The sequence below is a fragment of the Grampus griseus genome (assembly GCF_964374135.1).
Source record: "Grampus griseus genome assembly, chromosome: 16".
NCBI classification, from domain to species: Eukaryota; Metazoa; Chordata; class Mammalia; order Artiodactyla; family Delphinidae; genus Grampus; species Grampus griseus.
In genome coordinates, this window is record NC_139010.1 from 39797581 (window position 1) to 39814356 (window position 16776).

General features: G+C 46.2%; 1 protein-coding gene across 1 annotated transcript in view; it reads left to right on the forward strand.

Annotated features, from left to right (window-relative positions):
• Positions 1-1387: 1387 nt before the first annotated feature.
• WDFY4 (WDFY family member 4) overlaps positions 1388-16776 on the forward strand; it is a gene marked incomplete at its 5' end in the record, with an annotated part of 260170 nt that continues 244781 nt past the window's right edge. Inside the window, 5 exons of the mRNA XM_082672941.1 lie at positions 1388-1621; positions 10413-10527; positions 11303-11415; positions 13542-13676; positions 15287-15476. Of these exons, the coding sequence (XP_082529067.1) occupies positions 1388-1621; positions 10413-10527; positions 11303-11415; positions 13542-13676; positions 15287-15476 (787 nt within the window). The remainder of the gene's footprint in view (positions 1622-10412; positions 10528-11302; positions 11416-13541; positions 13677-15286; positions 15477-16776) is intronic.

Here is a 16776-nt window from a genome sequence, read left to right on the forward strand (position 1 = left end):
ACAATATTATTAAACAGTCTATTCGTAGATAAAAGCCTGAATATCAACAGTCATTTTTCTGGATATAGGCCTTGATATTCTTCCTGATATTTTTTTTTCTTCCCAATTTTCAATGCTGAACATACATGGCTTTTGTATGAGAAAGTGTCTTCTGCAAATGAAGTCTGAGAGCAATAGGCATGTGTGATAGAAGAAGAGCCAGGGACTCATGGAGTTCTGTACCTAAAGGGTGAGAATGTTCCAAAGAGGGAGGACTCATCTGGCCACGTGACCCTTAGTTAACTCCCATTCTAGCCTGCAAGGGGTGTGTGTTTGGGCTAAAACTAAAGCATGACACACCTCCGCAGCTGCTTAGCCCAGAGCAAAACACCGGGAGACCCACCTCCGTGTCCATCTGTCTGTTTGCTGTCCCTTGACTGGTGGCTGTCGGTTGCTGGCAGGATGCCGGGATGGACTCCTATGTGGTGACATCGTGGCCTGGGAAGGCTTCTTTCAGGGAACCTGGACACTCTGGTCCCTGCTGGGAGTTTCTTGCACTCCTGACAAAAAAACAACAGGCAAACCTTTGCTGTTCTGTGAGTCAGTCCTGACATGGCTACAGAGTATGACAATTGAAAAGTCAAGGACACAAATAAAGGTACCTTCTCAAGGTTACCTATCTGGTAAATCAGGCTTTGGCTAGTTTCATGGTGTATGTCCCGATCGTCACGCCTGCTGACCCTGGGTCCCCGGCTCGTACACATTACTTTTGTGTGCACTAACGGAGAAGTCCTTTTAAGTTAACTTGGGGGTTTAAAGAGTCATTTTGAGGACAAATTCCTCTAAAAATATTGAGTGTGAAGCAAATGTTGCTGAGAATGAACTTTCATCCTTTTCATCTCATGTGGTAGAAGGAAGTTAAAATAGAAGATACAGAATTACATGCCTCTACAAATATTGGTGGGACATTTACACGTCTATTCTATTTACTCAGCCTTTTTAAAGAGGAGCAGTGTCAGGTAATCAAAACACAGGCTTTGGTGTTAAAGCCTTGCATTTCAACTGCATGTCTCACTACCCTGGTGCCCTTTGGTTCAGTCAGTTTCCTTACTTACATAGAAAAAATAGGAAAACCCATCTCTTTCGTGAGAGAGTCTGTGTAGAGAGCCCAGGACGGTGCCTGGCAAACGTTAGATTGTCAATATGAGTCACATCTAAATTGGAGTCTCTTTTTTCAGAAGTGTTCCTTATTTTAGTCAGTTTCAGATTCTTAGAGGAACCATCTGCAACAGGAACTGGACTGAATGAGGATGGTACCTTGTCCCACAATCAGTTTCATCAGAAAGTGTTGTGACAGGACTGTTCATTTTTCTTTTTTGCTCTGAATTCAGATCTGCTTTGCTGAGGCATGGAGGCAAAAGAGGTCTCAGAGGCTGAAGACAGAGCTGAGGATCCAGGTTCTGAAAATAAAGGCCAGCCTGATGCTGCTCAGCCTGATTTCCCACCAGGAGGGCAGACCCCTGGCCCCACTGCCCTCTGGGAGATGCTAGAAAGGAAGTTTCTGGAATACCAGCAGTTGGCTCCCAGGAGCCCAGCTGAACATCAGAAGAGCCTGTTGAATCTTCTCCCACTATTCCTAAAGGTTGGTGTTCTCATTTTTGAAACTGTAAAAAGATGATACAGCGCTCTGGGGACACTTCCGGGATGATTGGAAGCTGGAGTCAGTAGTTTTAATATCATCACAAGTGGTCTCTGACTGGTTGCTTAGAGGAGAGTGTTGTGCTATTTAATAAAGATAGCAAGCAAGACTCATCTCCAGGGTGAGGATGGGCTTGGAAAGGATGGACAGTTGGCTCTTGAGTACCATTGTCTCTTTAGTTTAAAAAAATGATATTGTTTAACAATGATATTTTCAATCCCAGCTTGGGAGCCAGAGGAGAAACCTGTACCTTCGGGAGCTAGAAGGGCATCTGTGTCCTGACATGTGAGTGGCAGGGTGGCTGGTAACCTCAAACACCAGTAATGCCAACACCAGGGCCTGGGAGAACCGGAACATAAATTGTGCCAATGATGCAAACTGAGGTGTAATCCATGGGAGCAGCAAAGCAGGGCTCCCTCCCCTGGTTGCAGACACACAAGAGAAGTCCAGCCTGTCCACTGGGCTGGCACTCTGACTAGTGGCAGCTGGTGACAGTTTGGGTACAAGGGATTTCCTTTATTGTCTTGGAATAAAGCTCCTGCCAGTGAGGTCTGCCTTATAGCTGAAAACATTGAAGTCTAATTGTAGAGCTGGAAATGCGTCTTTTTATGAAGACTTAGCTTTTGCTTGACTATTGATTTTGGGTTATTAGTACAAAAACCATGTACCTACATTCAAAGTGCAGAGAATATGAGATACTTTTCACATTGGAAAGTAAACTAGAACAGATGGAAGCTTTGCAGGTTTTTATTGGGAAACCCCTTTGTTAATATGTTTCATCTCACTTATTAACCAGGAATACTTAAGGATTTCCAAAGATGACTCAGAATTTTCTTGGGATCATATTTATAGGATGCATGGAATACTTAAGCATGCCTTTCTGTAAAAAATTGCCAAGTAACTTATTGTCCGTGAATTCATTGTTTTTCTCCATGTTTCAGATTCGGATACTCCATCCAACCCATTTCACAGATTGGATAACTGGGGCATGGGGAACATACTGGAAAAGAGGAACTAGATAAGGAGAGAGGGCCAGGTTTCTCCTTCCCAGCCATCCCTGCTCTAATGACCCCAGCTTCTGGGAGGTAGCTTTGTCTCACCCAGTTCTCAGATCAAATCTGCCTTATAAAAGGAAAAATGTGAGCATTGCCCCCTCCCCCCCAAATCACTGGGAAGGCATATGGGGTCCAGCCACTGCACTGTATCTTTTCCACCCCTCTGGGCAGCCCTAGCTCTGATGAAAGGACTCTGCATCTGAAAGCCAGGGCTTGATATTTCCTTGCCTCTCTCCAGATTGTTGATTTGAGAATTCATTCATTTGTTGTACAAATATTTATTGAGCTCCTATACTCTGTTCTAGGGCCTGGTGCTATGAAAGTAAGGACGACAGATAGAGGTTTTACCTGCATCTGTCCAGAGCAGAGGATAACTGACTAGCACCCAGAATGTGTTCTGTTTGGCTTGTAGGGGTTAAAAATGAATTAGTGCCATTTTTTCAAAGTGGCAACTTTTCAGGTGAGACTTAGACTTCAGATTTCTCTTGAAAATATTTGTAGCTGTAATACCGATAATTGGATGGAGATGGTTAGGGGCACCTCTTTTAAACAGAAGATGGTCTTGGTCTCTCAGTTTACCCTAGTCCCCCACTCCCTAATATCTTTCACCCAACCCATATCACTCATTTATGTTATCTGACCCTGTAGGCATTGACCTCATGGATAGCAAGCTGTTCCTATTATAACTGAACCTTAGTATTGGTCCATGTTTCCCAAACCCTTTCCTGGTAAAAGGAGGAACAACAGCCCTATTGCTGAATACGTGGGCTTTAGAGTCAAACAGTAGGGCTCCAGTCCCAGCTCCATTGCTTATTAGCTGTGCATCCTTGAGCAAGCTACTAAATGTTACTGAGCCTCAGTTTCCTCATCTGTAAAGTGGAATCAATACCAATTTGCTGGGAGACTGTGAGGGTGAGATCAGATGAGGATTGTAAAGTCCACAGCACATGGAAAACAGACATGATCCCCATCACCTTTCCACCAACCTCCTGGAAACTGACTGCACATGTGCAGTTTGAGATCCTGTCACCACGATTCCCCAAACTGCTGACAAAATCTGCTGTGTTTTGGATCCCTGGAGCCCACCTCTGATGAACCCTGTAGAGGCAGATTATTACAGGCTTTTGATCATTTTCTTAAAATCTGTATCTTTTATTAAGTCCTATATGTTTACAAACCTGTTGTTCTTATTAAGTTCTGACTAATAAACCCTGCCAGAACCACAGCCCTCAGGCTTCTTAATTAAGAGCTGGTAGCAGAACGGAACATGGGGAAGGTGGGAGGTTTTGGGGGGTTGTAGTGCGGATAAAATCCGAGCTGTAGATGAGGACTGAGGACAGCCATTGGAATACAAGTCCCTGTGTTAGAAGCCAAGCTTGTAACCGCTCTGTTCTGAATTTTATACCCACAAAACAGAACTCTTCAAGGTTGTCTGCAGAGAACCCCTTAGAAATATCAGGACTTTAAAAAAAGTCATGCCGTCTCCCATGGCATGTGGTCGATTAATGTCAGATTCCTCCAAACACACAGCAGGGGATGAACTTCTCCCTTATCCTGTCATTGTTTATACATAAATCTGCATCTACTATGAGGCGAATACAAAGAGGGGCTTGGTTGGTTCTATAGTAAATTCTAGCCCCACTGCCTCCCAAGTTGAAGAAACACTGCAGTTGTTAAGGAGTAAACCCACTCAACCTTTTGGTGACTGTCTTGGTGATAAGAAGTCTCAGGGCACTGGAATCCCAGCAGGGAGCTGCCCTGAGGGGATGAGTCAGAAATGAAGTTCTCACTGGGATCTGCAGGCTCTCCTCCTCTACCAAGCTCCATCACTCCCTTTCCTAGGTCAAAGCCAGGGCAAGTGGTTACTTTCACTGATGATAGGTAGTAATATTCACCAAGCTCTAACTAACTAAGCCAGGCATTTTGTTCCATGCTTACAAGCCCTTATAATAACCCTGTGAAGTAGGTGCTATTTTTATCCCAGCTTTATAAATGAGGAAAGGGAGGTTTAGAGATGTTGCATAGCTTGGCCAAGGTCAGCCAGCTGTTAGTGGGGAGCAGAACTTAACCTGGGCAGTCCACCCGGGCTCGTGTTGTTAACCATTGCGTTCCCTCGGGCAGTGCTGAGGTTCACAGAACGGAGCACATCTGGTTTCTTTCCCTATCTCATGACTCACTGTGCGATGGCTTTGCCTGGCCCGTACCTATGCCCCCTTTCATACAAAAAGGATGCCACCCCCTGCACATGTGCTGTTTGTTTAGCTGACTCCAGGATGTTGCAGACAAGGAGGAGGTTTTATTGCATCACACAGGAAGCAGCACAAAGCCAATGACTTCAGAGTAACCACTCTGAAGTAACCAGAGTGCAGAGCAGTGCTTGCAGGAAGGATTCAATTGACTGCTACTCTTTCTCTGCCAAGAGCCTTGGGCTTTGGTCTTTCTAGCACCCTTCCCTGTCATAAGATCTTACACCAAGAGAAGAAGGCATTCTGCTAGCAAGCATGGGTAGGTCCTGTTGGCCTTCAGTTGAGTTTGCTTTGGGGGAAAGGGGACCACTTGGGTCCTCTCGTTGCATAGAGATATTGGGTAATAATAGATGGAGAAAACTAGAGCTACAGATGTAGCTGTTGAAGATTGTTCTTAGAATATGTACTTTGAGAGAAAGCAGGCAGCGAGACAGGGAATCCTTAGAAATTAGTGTAAAATTCCTCACTGTCTGGGACAGACCACCTGGGGGGTGGGGCTACATGGGAAAAAAAGGGACTCTGTGGATGTGGTAGGTTAGAGATACTGCGGATGGGTTCACACTGCTCCCTTCAAGAGGTGACATCTATGTCCCCTCCCCTTGAGTCTGGATGGGTTTGTGATGGCTTGACTAATGGAATAGGGCAAAAATGACATTTCTGGGCTCAGGCCTCAAGAGACTTGTAGCCTCTCTCTGTCACTTGAAATACTCATGCTTCGAACCCTGCTTCCATGTTGTGAGGAAGCCCAAGCAGCCCCGAGTAAAAGCCTATGTGGAGAGAAACCAAACCCACTGACCGTGCAGCTGCACTTGCTGCTGAAAGTCAGCACAACTGGCCAGCCATGTGAGTGTGCCATGCTGCAAATGGATCTCTTAGCCCTTGTCTGCTGCCCCAGCTGAAGCAGAGAAAAGCTGCTCCTGCTGAGCCCTGCCCAAAGTGCAGATCCGTGAGAAAAATAAATGATTGCTGTTATTTTAAGCCACTCAATTTGGGTCCAGTTTGTTATACAGCAATAGATAATCAGAACAGTAGGTAACATGGACAGGAATCCATTTATTTCCTAGTGTGGAGGGATTGGAATTAACACTAAATCAGTTGTACTTGGAGATGAGTGTATTTGTGTGTGTGTGTGTACAGTTACTCTTAGGCTAACTGCCTGGCCAGTGGTACAGCGTTTATACCATTGGGTGTTGTCAATTATTCTCATACAAACCCAGCATGGACCCAACTGACTATGGAAGAGAGAGAAGTAACATTAAATATAATAATAGGGATGACCAACAGTTATTTCCAAGTGTGGTATCCAGAGGGGATGGTGAGGGTAAATACCCCTTCTTGTCCATCCCTGACTCTAACCCACTTCAGAGTGGGGCCTGCAGTATGGTTTATTCCCTCCTCAGGGGAACAGTATTTGTGTTATGTTAGTAAAGTTCTGATGCATCAGTTTTTTTTTTTTTTCTGTTTACAAAGGAGAGAATCAATTGTGTCACATTATCAGGGGAAACTCATGTGAAGTCTCTGAAATGTTTTGAGTTCACTTAAAGGTCAAACCACCAAACTCTGAGGCAATGAAGAAATAGTAATACTGCAGTCACACTTGAAAACTAACCAGATTCTCTGTCATTCAAAGCTGGGGTTTTGTCCCATCTCCTCTAGAGCTTCTGTCTTCCTTATGCTCTGGAGACCAGAGCATCATTTTCTTTCTCTTTCTTCCATGTGAGGGGACAGCCACGAGGCATGATGGTGCAGTTTAGAGAATATAAGTAAATAAAAGTTTTTAAAAATATTGAACAATATTCTCCCAGCGTGAAAATCCCAGTTTGGGAAAAAAATTAGTTCCTTTCAAAAGCTGCCGTAACTCTTTGGGGTCTCCACGGTACCATTCAGTAAATGATTGCCTCTGTGCATCAAACAGCACCCCAGTGGCCTGAAAGAGTTAATGGGGCCTCCAGAAGTAGCCATCTTGGTCCCAGGAAGGAGTGTGAGCCTTGGGAGAATCTGGCTGAGCGTACAATTACTGTTCAACTCACAGTGGCCCGATTTGCTTTATTGCAGAATGCCTACTGGAGTCCCACTGCTCAAAGATTATCTCCATGCCTCTGAGTCAACTCCCTGCAAATTGGTCTTTGAGGGGTTTGCCACTGCAGGGAGGAGGCACAGGAATTTGTTAGGAAGATATCATAGCAGATATGATATCAGTCCTGGGGAGGGAAATAATGTTACCACTGAAATTCCCAGCCAGAAGGACTGACTTTATCTCTCCAGAGATTAACCTTTCCAGGTGCGAGCTGGTTTCCAGGTGGTAGCCATACATTTCTTAGACATGCCCATGCTACTTGTGTATGTGTGAGATAACTCAGCTCTTTACTCTGCTGTTTAACTTGTTCTCTAGGATTACCCTATGGCTCAGCCTCTGTTTCTGTAAAGTGGGAATAATAATAATCCCAATCCCTATGCAGATTAGTGGAAACAATGCATGTCAGTGCTTGGCCCAGCATTTGGCACAAAACCAGCGCTCCGCAACACATTCGGCCATCGTTCTGCACACTGTGGGTCTCATAATCATGTGTTTGCTTATCAAATATTTGGTGAAGGTCTCCTATGTATAATAGTGTTTAACATTCACCTAGTATTTTTGTAGTTCTAGCAAAGTTCTGACGTACTGCTTTTTTATTTACAAAGGAAAGGTGCGACTATGTTCGTTTATAGGGCAGAAAATTTTTAAGTGTTTCAGATACAAAGTTTTGTTCAAATCAAAATACCCAAGTACTCACCACCCATATAAAAGAAATGAAGCATTTCAGATAAACTAAAGCCACCTGTGCATGAATTCTAGAACTCATTCCCCTTCCACCTTCCTCCAATGGTAACTCCCAACCTGCTGAATTATCATGCCCTGTGGGAAATGATATATAGAGACAGCAAGTTACAGAAGTATATTACAGTATCATTCTAAAATACCTGTGAGACTATATGTAAATTATACAGTAATATGGGTGTATTTTTATAACCGTAAGTAATATTATTGTGTCATTTATGTATAGTCTCACAGGTTTTTGTAGACTCATACTGTAATATGCTGTTACAATTTGCTTTTTCCACAACATTCTATTTCGGGATTTATCCATATTGATACAGCTCTATTTTTCTTTTTCCGTTCTATATGATATCCTTATATAGATATGTCACAAATTATTCATTCATTATCCTATTGATGAACACTGTTTTTCCCAATCAAAAATAACGCTACACGAATATTTCTTGTTAACGTCACCTTGTGCATGTGTGCATTTCTCTAGGGACTAAACCAAAGATTGGACTTGGTGGGTTTTTGGATGTGTGCCCCTTTAACTTTATTGGATTACGTTAAATGCTTCTTCAAAGAGGTTCTTCTAAGTGACACTCCATCATAGAGTATGGGGGTTTCATGGTTCCTCACCTTCACCCACATTTGATATTGTCATTTTTCATTTTGCTAACCAGAAAATTATAAAATATCTCCTTGCAGTTATAGTTTGCATTTTCCTGATTATTAGTAATTTGCCATTTATCTTTCAATAAGTTACTTGTTTCATTTGCCCATTTTTTAAAAATCAGATTTTTTTCTTATTAATTTATAGGAGTCTAAATACCAGTCCTTTGTCAGTTATATGCATTGCAGATATTTTCTCCCAATCTGTGGTTTGCCTCCTCATTTTGTATATGGTGTCTTTTCATATAGAGAAGAGTTTTAAAGGTTTTTACTTTTAAACAAATGTAGGTAGTATCTATTGCAAGGAAACATATTGAAAATGATTTCTCTTTGGAAATTTTATGTGTTTCTCACCCCTTCTAAAGGAGGATCTCAGCTTAAAAAAACTTGGTCAGGCCTCTGGGCAGGAACATAATTTAATACGGCTGGTGAGTGGGAGCAGGAGTCAGGAGTCCAGCAAAATTACATTTCATAGAGGCCACTAATTGGCACAGCAGCTTACCTTCCTGGTGGGAACCTGGGATCAGGAATTGCCAGGAACTCAAGTCTGGGGCCGAGGACAGTCACTCCACTCTGTACTCAGCCTGTGACAAGAAGGGAGAACAAAGGGGAAAGGCTTTGCATGAAAAGCAGATCTAGGGATAGGATTACTACGGAAACTGGGAGGAAATTTTGAAAAGAGTCTGGCATCCCAAGCAGAACTGTAAAAGACTTCTATTAAACAGTATCCTAAACAATAAGGGGAAAAAGTCTGAGGAAAATGATGAGCAGATGGGATAGAGATTAAAGGGACAGATAAGAAAGGATTTTAAGGAAATTAAAAAGAAATAGGAGATTTAAAAAAATGACAACAACTTGGACTCGGAAAGGATTTCCTAAGCTTGTAACTAAATCCAGAAAGCAAAGGAATGGACTGAGAAATTTCTTTTCATAGGAATTTCAGATTTCTGTACAGCAAAACCAAACAATACCAAATTTAAAGATGAAATGACAAATTCGAAAAAATCGAGATAGTATTATAGACCAATGGTTAACGATTTTTATATATAAAGAGATTTTTGAAATAAATAAGAAAATAGTGAAAACTCCAATAGGATAATAGGCCAAGAGTAAAAATGGACAATTCAAGAGGCATGAAAAGCATTCATCCACTCTAGTTATCCAAATATTGCAATTGAAATGAGATATTTTTTCTTCTACAAGTTTTCTCATTTAAGATGAAAAAGCACCATAGACCATAGTGCTTGACGTTGGCATGGGTGGAGAGAAATCAGCCCTTTTCCATGGAGCCCTTGGAGGCTAATCTGGTAAATTGTTTCTGGAGAGTGAGTTAGTAGTTAGTAATAGGTACCAAATCACTAAAAAGAGAAAAAAAACCCACTCTTTTAATTGAAAATCCCACATTTTTAATCCTACAATTAAATTAATTGTAGGATTAAATTAATCCTTTTTAGAATTTATCTGAAGGAAATACTTGCATGACTAAAACTAAGATATCTGCATGAGGTTTGACAAGTGTGTAAGAGGAGAATCAGTGAGACACAGCAATTGATGGTGAGGAAGGGGAGGGATGCGGGATGTAGAAAATCACTCCTGGAATTTCCCACTAGGGCAGGTGGGTGCCTGGTAGGGACATTCACTGAGGCAGGATGCAGCAGGTCTGGGGGGAAGGCAGTGGATTCAGTTATGTGTGTTTGATGTTTCAGGAGCACGAGTTCAGGGGAGACGTCCAGGGGCCAGTTGGAGGTGTTTGGAGCTCAGCAGGAAGTTGAAGAATTCATAGGCACTAGTGTAGGGAGACAGTGGAAGCTGGAGGGTAGGTGATTCAGTGGCCTTTGGATGCACCTGGCTCAAGCGAGTTGAGCCATTGGTTTGGGCTGGCAGGGAGGGAAGGAGGTGATTCTGATGCCTTGCTTTGTAGCTTTGACATCTCTGAGCGAATCCTGCATGTTGCACTTCAGGCCTGGGAACACTCCGTGGGGATCATCTGCTTTCCCAGTCTCCAAAGGCTGGCTGAAGATGTTTCCAACCAACTTGCCCAAGAAATACAGAAGGCACTGGTGGGAAAGCCTGCAGGTGAGAGAAGAGAGGTCCTGGAGAACTTCACAGTAAGCAAAACAGCTCTGTAGACCCCTCCCAGGCCTCCGGCTAAGCCCCTCTCTGCTTTCTAGAGGAGTTAGAGTAGTGACTTCGAAAGCACACGGAAGGCCAGGTTCTGCCACTGAATACCCTGGAGAACAAAGGAAAAGGCTAAAAGAGGGAAGAGAAGAGGGACTTGGGAAACTCTGCTGCTCCTGGGAGGGACACAAACACACACACATACATACACACACAGACACACAGAAACCAAAGGCAAGCATGTTTCCTGCTGCAGGTCTCCTGACTTGCATCCCTCCACTCAGGGAGCTGGACCCCAGAGGCTGGGCTATGAGACTGAGGGCAGGAGGGAATTCCAGGGGGAAGGAGTGGCTTGAGCATGGTGTAGATTACAGGAATCCCTGTGACAAAAGGGGCTGTGTGATACAGGAAGTGGGGAAAAGACACTGGATTGTGGCAAGTCCAATTGCCGAGGAGCTTGTTATTATTATTTAGCAATAGGGAGCCATTGATGGTTATTGAACAGGGAGGGTGGTATGATAAAGGCTATCCTCCAAGGAGATTCATGTGGCAGAGAGTGAAATGTTTGGTACAGATGCAGGTGTCATTGTTGGGAGGGCAAGAGGCAGAAGTTCCCTAGAGACGCTAAGGCACATCTCATGGAGAGAGGGGCCCACGTGGAGAGAAGCTGGGTGACCAGGCCACCACACTGCCCTGCTGGTGACCCTTTCTCCCCTCCCCCACACTCTTCCAGAGCAAGCACGGGTGGCAGCTGGGCAGTTGCTGTGGTGGAAGGGAGATGCGGATGCAGAGCAGGATGGCCACCTGCTCCTGAAGTCAGTGTACGTGCTCACGGGGACAGATTCGGTAAGTTCCAGGCCCCAGTGGCCCAGCCTGGGTGCTTCTCACCTGTGTACAGAGGGACGTCCCAGCTCAGGGCAGTGGCATGTCTCAAGGGTGTCTTTATTTTCATGAAACTGATTTATCATTTTTCCTTCCCTACTTCCCCTCGGATATAGAACGTGGGCTTCAGAGTCTGAAATTCATATTCACATCCTGCCTTTTCAGTTGACAAGCTGTGTGTAACCTTGAGCAAATAACTTGACCTCTTTGCATCTCTGTTGTGTTGTTAATTCTAAAATTGGGGATAAGAATGCCTCCATGCTAGGGTCAGTGTGAGGATCAAAAATGACTGTTGTGTATGGACTGTATTTCCTGTGTGTCAGGGTGAGGCTGGGCGCATCCCATGCATTGTACTAATTAATCCTCCCCAAACCCTACGAGGCAGATTACAGTAATGCTGCACTGGTGACAAGAAATCAGGTTCGCCCGTGATATGCAGCTGTAGTCTGTCTGACTCTGTGCTCTGAGCCACTGCTCTTTACTACCTCCGGCTAAATTCAGACTAAAGGAGCAAGGCCTGTAGGCACCTGCCCCGTGTCTCCCCAGAGACGAAAGCGACCGCTCCTCCTTCCCTTCCCACCCAGGCCCCATCCTGGCTGCAGTCACGGCCTCCCACCATGAAGCAGGGACCTTGAGTGATTGGCCAATGACTGGTGTCCTCTCAGGCAGAAGCAGTCCCTGGGAGCTGTGGCCATCAGCAGCAGTAGCAGTGGCCGAGGCCCCGTGCAGGGCAGGCCCAGAGGCTCCTCCATCTGCGAGGCTGCCCACTGTGAGCCTCCTGGTGCCCAGACTAGGAACAGCAGGGAACCAGGCTGGGGTGGTGGCTGCCCTCTGTCTAATGGTGAACAGAGGCATCAGACAGGCATTTGGAGACAGTGCCAGGAGGTGAGAGAGGAGCACAGCGAACAGTTGTTCACTGGTGGGAGGACCATCTGACTTTTCTTCCATGTAAACTGCCTGGACCACCATCAGGGACAGTGGCCTGGAGCACAGGGTAGGGGCTTTTCAGCCCCTGGAGAAGGACTGTTTTCAGTCTGAAGAGTAAAAAGTAACGTAAAGCCTTGTTTTCTGCTGCGAGGAGTCTGCCCCCAAAGCAGTGAGAGAGTAAGCAGTTGGCTTTCTGGGGAGGCAGTGCAGTTTGGAGGACAGGGAGAGCCACCCTGAGTGCAGTCATGCAGGGCCACATGTCCAATATGGGGGCAGACACTACCTGCAGTGGAATCTTTTAGGGACTAGTGGCCTGCATTACACTCCTGCTGCTGGTCCAGGCTGTACATTCTTCTTTTCTCTTTTCTAATTTACCCACCATGTCTGTGAGATTAGTCAGTCGGGTGGGAAAGTGCATGGACAATGTAATTTTTAATAACCGCGCATGCGCTGTCTCACGGTCACGTGTGTGTGCACACACGCATGTAGAGGCCACAGCCACAGTGATCCTGGTGCAGCTGCAGGCACAGCCCGTGAAGAGAGGCCCTGGGAAGCTTCACACTCAGGCTGGCCCCTCTCTGCCAGCTCCCTGTCTCCTCTCTGTCTGGCAGTCCTGGGGCTGTTTAGCTGTGGTGTGGCTCTCTGGATTATGGGTCCTCACCTATAGGGCTGTTTTGGTCATGATGAGGTCTTAGATCTGGACGAAGGGATGGACAGGGCCCTGAGCACGTCCTTAATTCAGTTGCGTGTACTTGTTCTCAACCACCTCTTCCCTACTGAGTTTCCAGTTCCCTCATCAGGAGGAAACCTACCAAAATCAGAGGTATGATTGCCAGGAAAGCCCTGGATTTCTGCCCTGCACCAGTTCCACCCTCCTGCCCTCCCTCCTTTCCTTCCTTCCTATCATCTGTCTACTGTGTAAAAGATATAATGTTTATCGAGCACATAATACACACTTTATAGCAACTTAATCTTCACAGCCATCCCAGTGGGCCCTATGATTGCCTCCATTCTTAACTGAGAATGCGTCGCCCAGAGAGAGGAAGTGACTTACCCACGTTCGTGGCTAAAACAGCTTCACTGGCTGACCTCTCTGGTCTGGGTCTGGAGTCGTGCTCTGCCTGGCTCTGCGGCCCTGGGTCACGTCTGCTCTTCGCTTGCAGGAGACGCTGGGCAGAGTTGCCGAATCGGGGCTCCCAGCCCTGCTCCTCCAGTGCCTTTACCTCTTCTTTGTCTTTCCTCTGGGAAAGAAAGAGCTTTTTGAGAGTGATGTTCAAGTTCAGAGGATGTTTGTGCAGGTGAGTGGGAGGAGGGCTGGACTCCCCTGGGCCGAGACCGAGCTCTGCTTCTCCAACCTCCTTTCATCTCTCTCCCCCTAGTTCTGAAGCTCCTCTATTCTCCTGGAGGGTCCAGATCACCCCTTTCCCCCAGGCTCTGCAAATGCTGGGGAACCCCACGCATTTGGAAGACGGAGTTTCTCTCCATCTCGCTGTATCCTTGTATTGCCCTTGTTCTCTCCCAGGACGGTGTGCTCCTCCTCCCCCACTCGGCCACACCAGCTCCTTGTCCTCCAGTCTGTGTTCTAAGGTCCCGCCGACCCTCCCGGACATTTGGAACCTCCTGTCTCTGGCCCCTGCACCTCTGAGAACAAACATGCTAAGCCCCCTTGCAGAACTGTAGCCAACATTTTCTAAGTACTTGCTATGTACCCACCCTTATGCCATAACCTCACCTCTGTCACCTCCCCGAGCCCTCTCTTCCACCACAGGATGTGTGTGGTTTTGTGATCTAAGGCACGGTGAGTAAACATGAGTCCAGGGTCACAGAGGGGGTGGGTCGGGGCTGGGATTGGAACCCTGGGAACCTGGCTCCTGAGTCTGCTCACAGAAAGGCATTTAACCACTCTGTGCGGTCACCTCCGTCTCTCCTCTCAGAGGCCATCTCAGGCATCACATGCTATGTCCTCATGTCATTACCCATCTTTCCTATCCTCTCTGACCAGCAGCGACTTTTAACATAACTTCTCACCTCTCTCCCCTGCCCCCTTACTGACAAGTTCTGCTTTCTCAGCTTTTGGGATGCTGCATTCTCCAGAAAACTCCTCCTGCCTCTCTGGTGGGGGGACTGTGTCTCTTACTCATCTTTGTGCCTTGGCCAGGGTCTCGCACAGAGCAGGTACTTCGGACCATTTGGGGATTGCCGATGCAGCTGTCCACTGAACGTGCACGTCCACATCCCCATCCATTTTAGACCAATTCTCAGGCCAGAATCATCTTTACCAGAGGGTATCTCATAAGTTCTGGCAGGTTCCACTTATGGTGGGTTGTCCATAAGCTGCATCTGTTAGAAATTTAGGTGTCCTTTGCCCACACATAAATCATATTTTAAGTGGTGACCAGGACACAGTACTGGGTACTTAAGTCTTTACTGCGTGGCTTCTATGTGCTCTGCAGGGAATTAGTACAGCCCTGTCTTCCTGGTCCTCTCCATGTATGGACAGAATGTGAGCCACAGTGATACCACATCAGAGTTCCTCAGGGTTTCCTTATTTCATTCCACAAAATATAGAGAACTCCTCTTGGGCTCGTCACTATGCTGGACCCACAGTCTCTCACAGAGATGACAGAGAGACAGAGAAGTTAAACGGGGAGATCAGTCACGCGAATAAATGATCAGCGTCCAATTTTTTAAGTGCTCTGATGGAAAAGTGAGAGATGTGCTGGGAAATGAGGACAAGAGTATAAATGGAGGCCCTTCTGAGGAAATGGCATTGAATCTCCCTGGTTTGGGGCAGAGGGTGACCACATATGACCCCATCCTTCCCGCTGAGACATGGAAAATTAGGGAACAGATTCATCACAGGAAGGAGGCTTCCTAACCAGAGTCTCTTTGGCTTTTTTTTTTCCAGATGTTGCTCAACATTTGCGGTGAGGCTCAGGGTCTGGAGGGACTTCTCTCTGGAAACGAGCTCCAGTCTCTTGTGATTGCCACGACGTGTCTTCGGGAGCACAGCTGCTCCTTTTGGAAGGAGCCCACCTTCTGTGTGCTGAAGGCAATCTCCAAGGCCCAAAACCTTAGCATCATCCAATACCTGCAGGGTATGACCCTGGGAGACCAGGGCTGGGCTGTGGGCACACTTTCTAGAATAAGACCTTGGGATGCCCTTGCAGCATCAGTATAGATTCCAGGGACCAAAATAGTGATGAACAAACAGGATTTTCACCGATGCCCAACTATGCCTAGTAGGTGACCCTACATTGCTTGGGTCCATTCATGAAAGTGTCTTTATTGTTCATTTTGATGCTCTACTGGAGGAGAGAGGGAAAGGGGAACTCATTTACTACACACATGCTGTTGAACAGACACTGTGCTGGGCTCACTTGTATGTTACCTCATTTGCTTCTTTGAGATACATATTGATAATTAATGCCATTTTCCAGCAGAGGAAACAGATTGAGTGATAGAAGAATTTGCCAAGGCTCCCCAGCTAGTGAAGAAGAGAATCAAATATTAACCCTGGAGATGCCTGATTCCAGTGCCTTAGGTTCTGCTCTGGGCAGCATGTGTAAGGGTTAAGGACTTAGATTCTGGAACCAGATGGCCTGGGGTGCGGGCTCCAGCTCTGTCCTCCTAGCTGAGTGACCTTGGGCACTTAACTGCTTGGGTGCTTCAGTTTTTTCATCTGTAAAATGGAGATAATAATCCCGTTGATCTCAATGGATTGTTGTGACACTTCGATGAGTTGGCATATTTGAAGTGCTTAGACCTGCTTGTCCACAGACACTTGCCCTGTGACCTGTCTTCTTTCTGGGGCCTCCTATAATAGCCGGTGTCAGCTGGTGAGAGCTGGGAAAGTACAAGCCCACCCTCTTACTGTAATTGAGCCCTGGGACGAAACTTCATCCCCAGTTTCAAGATTGAAATTTCCCAGTGAAGCCAGGGCCCAGTGGTAATGGTGCAGGGCTGAGCTGGGCCTGAGGTGCTCAGCATCCCCTGAGAAAAGGCTGCCTGCCTTGGTGGCGGGGGTCTCTCGCTGCGGTCATTATTCTCAGTTGGAAAGAAAAATGCCACCGCAGTGAGGAGCTGGCCACAAAAGCACTGTGCCATAGGGGAATGAGTAGTTTCCATGGGCGTACAGGCTGAGAAGAAGGTCAGGAAGTAAGGACTAGCCTGGCGTCCACAACTCTCAGTGCTGCCCTGTCTGGCATGCAGAGTTTGGAACTTGTCCTTGGCCTCGCAGGTGAGGGACTGAGAATGCCTTATCTCAAATTCTGGTAGACACTTTTCCTGATCCACTGGTGTGACTTTCTTGGCACTCAGAAGAGGCTTCCCCCAATGAAAGAGCCCTAAAAACAGTGATCCACCCAAATGCAAACCCAGTGACATCTCTCCGCTGAC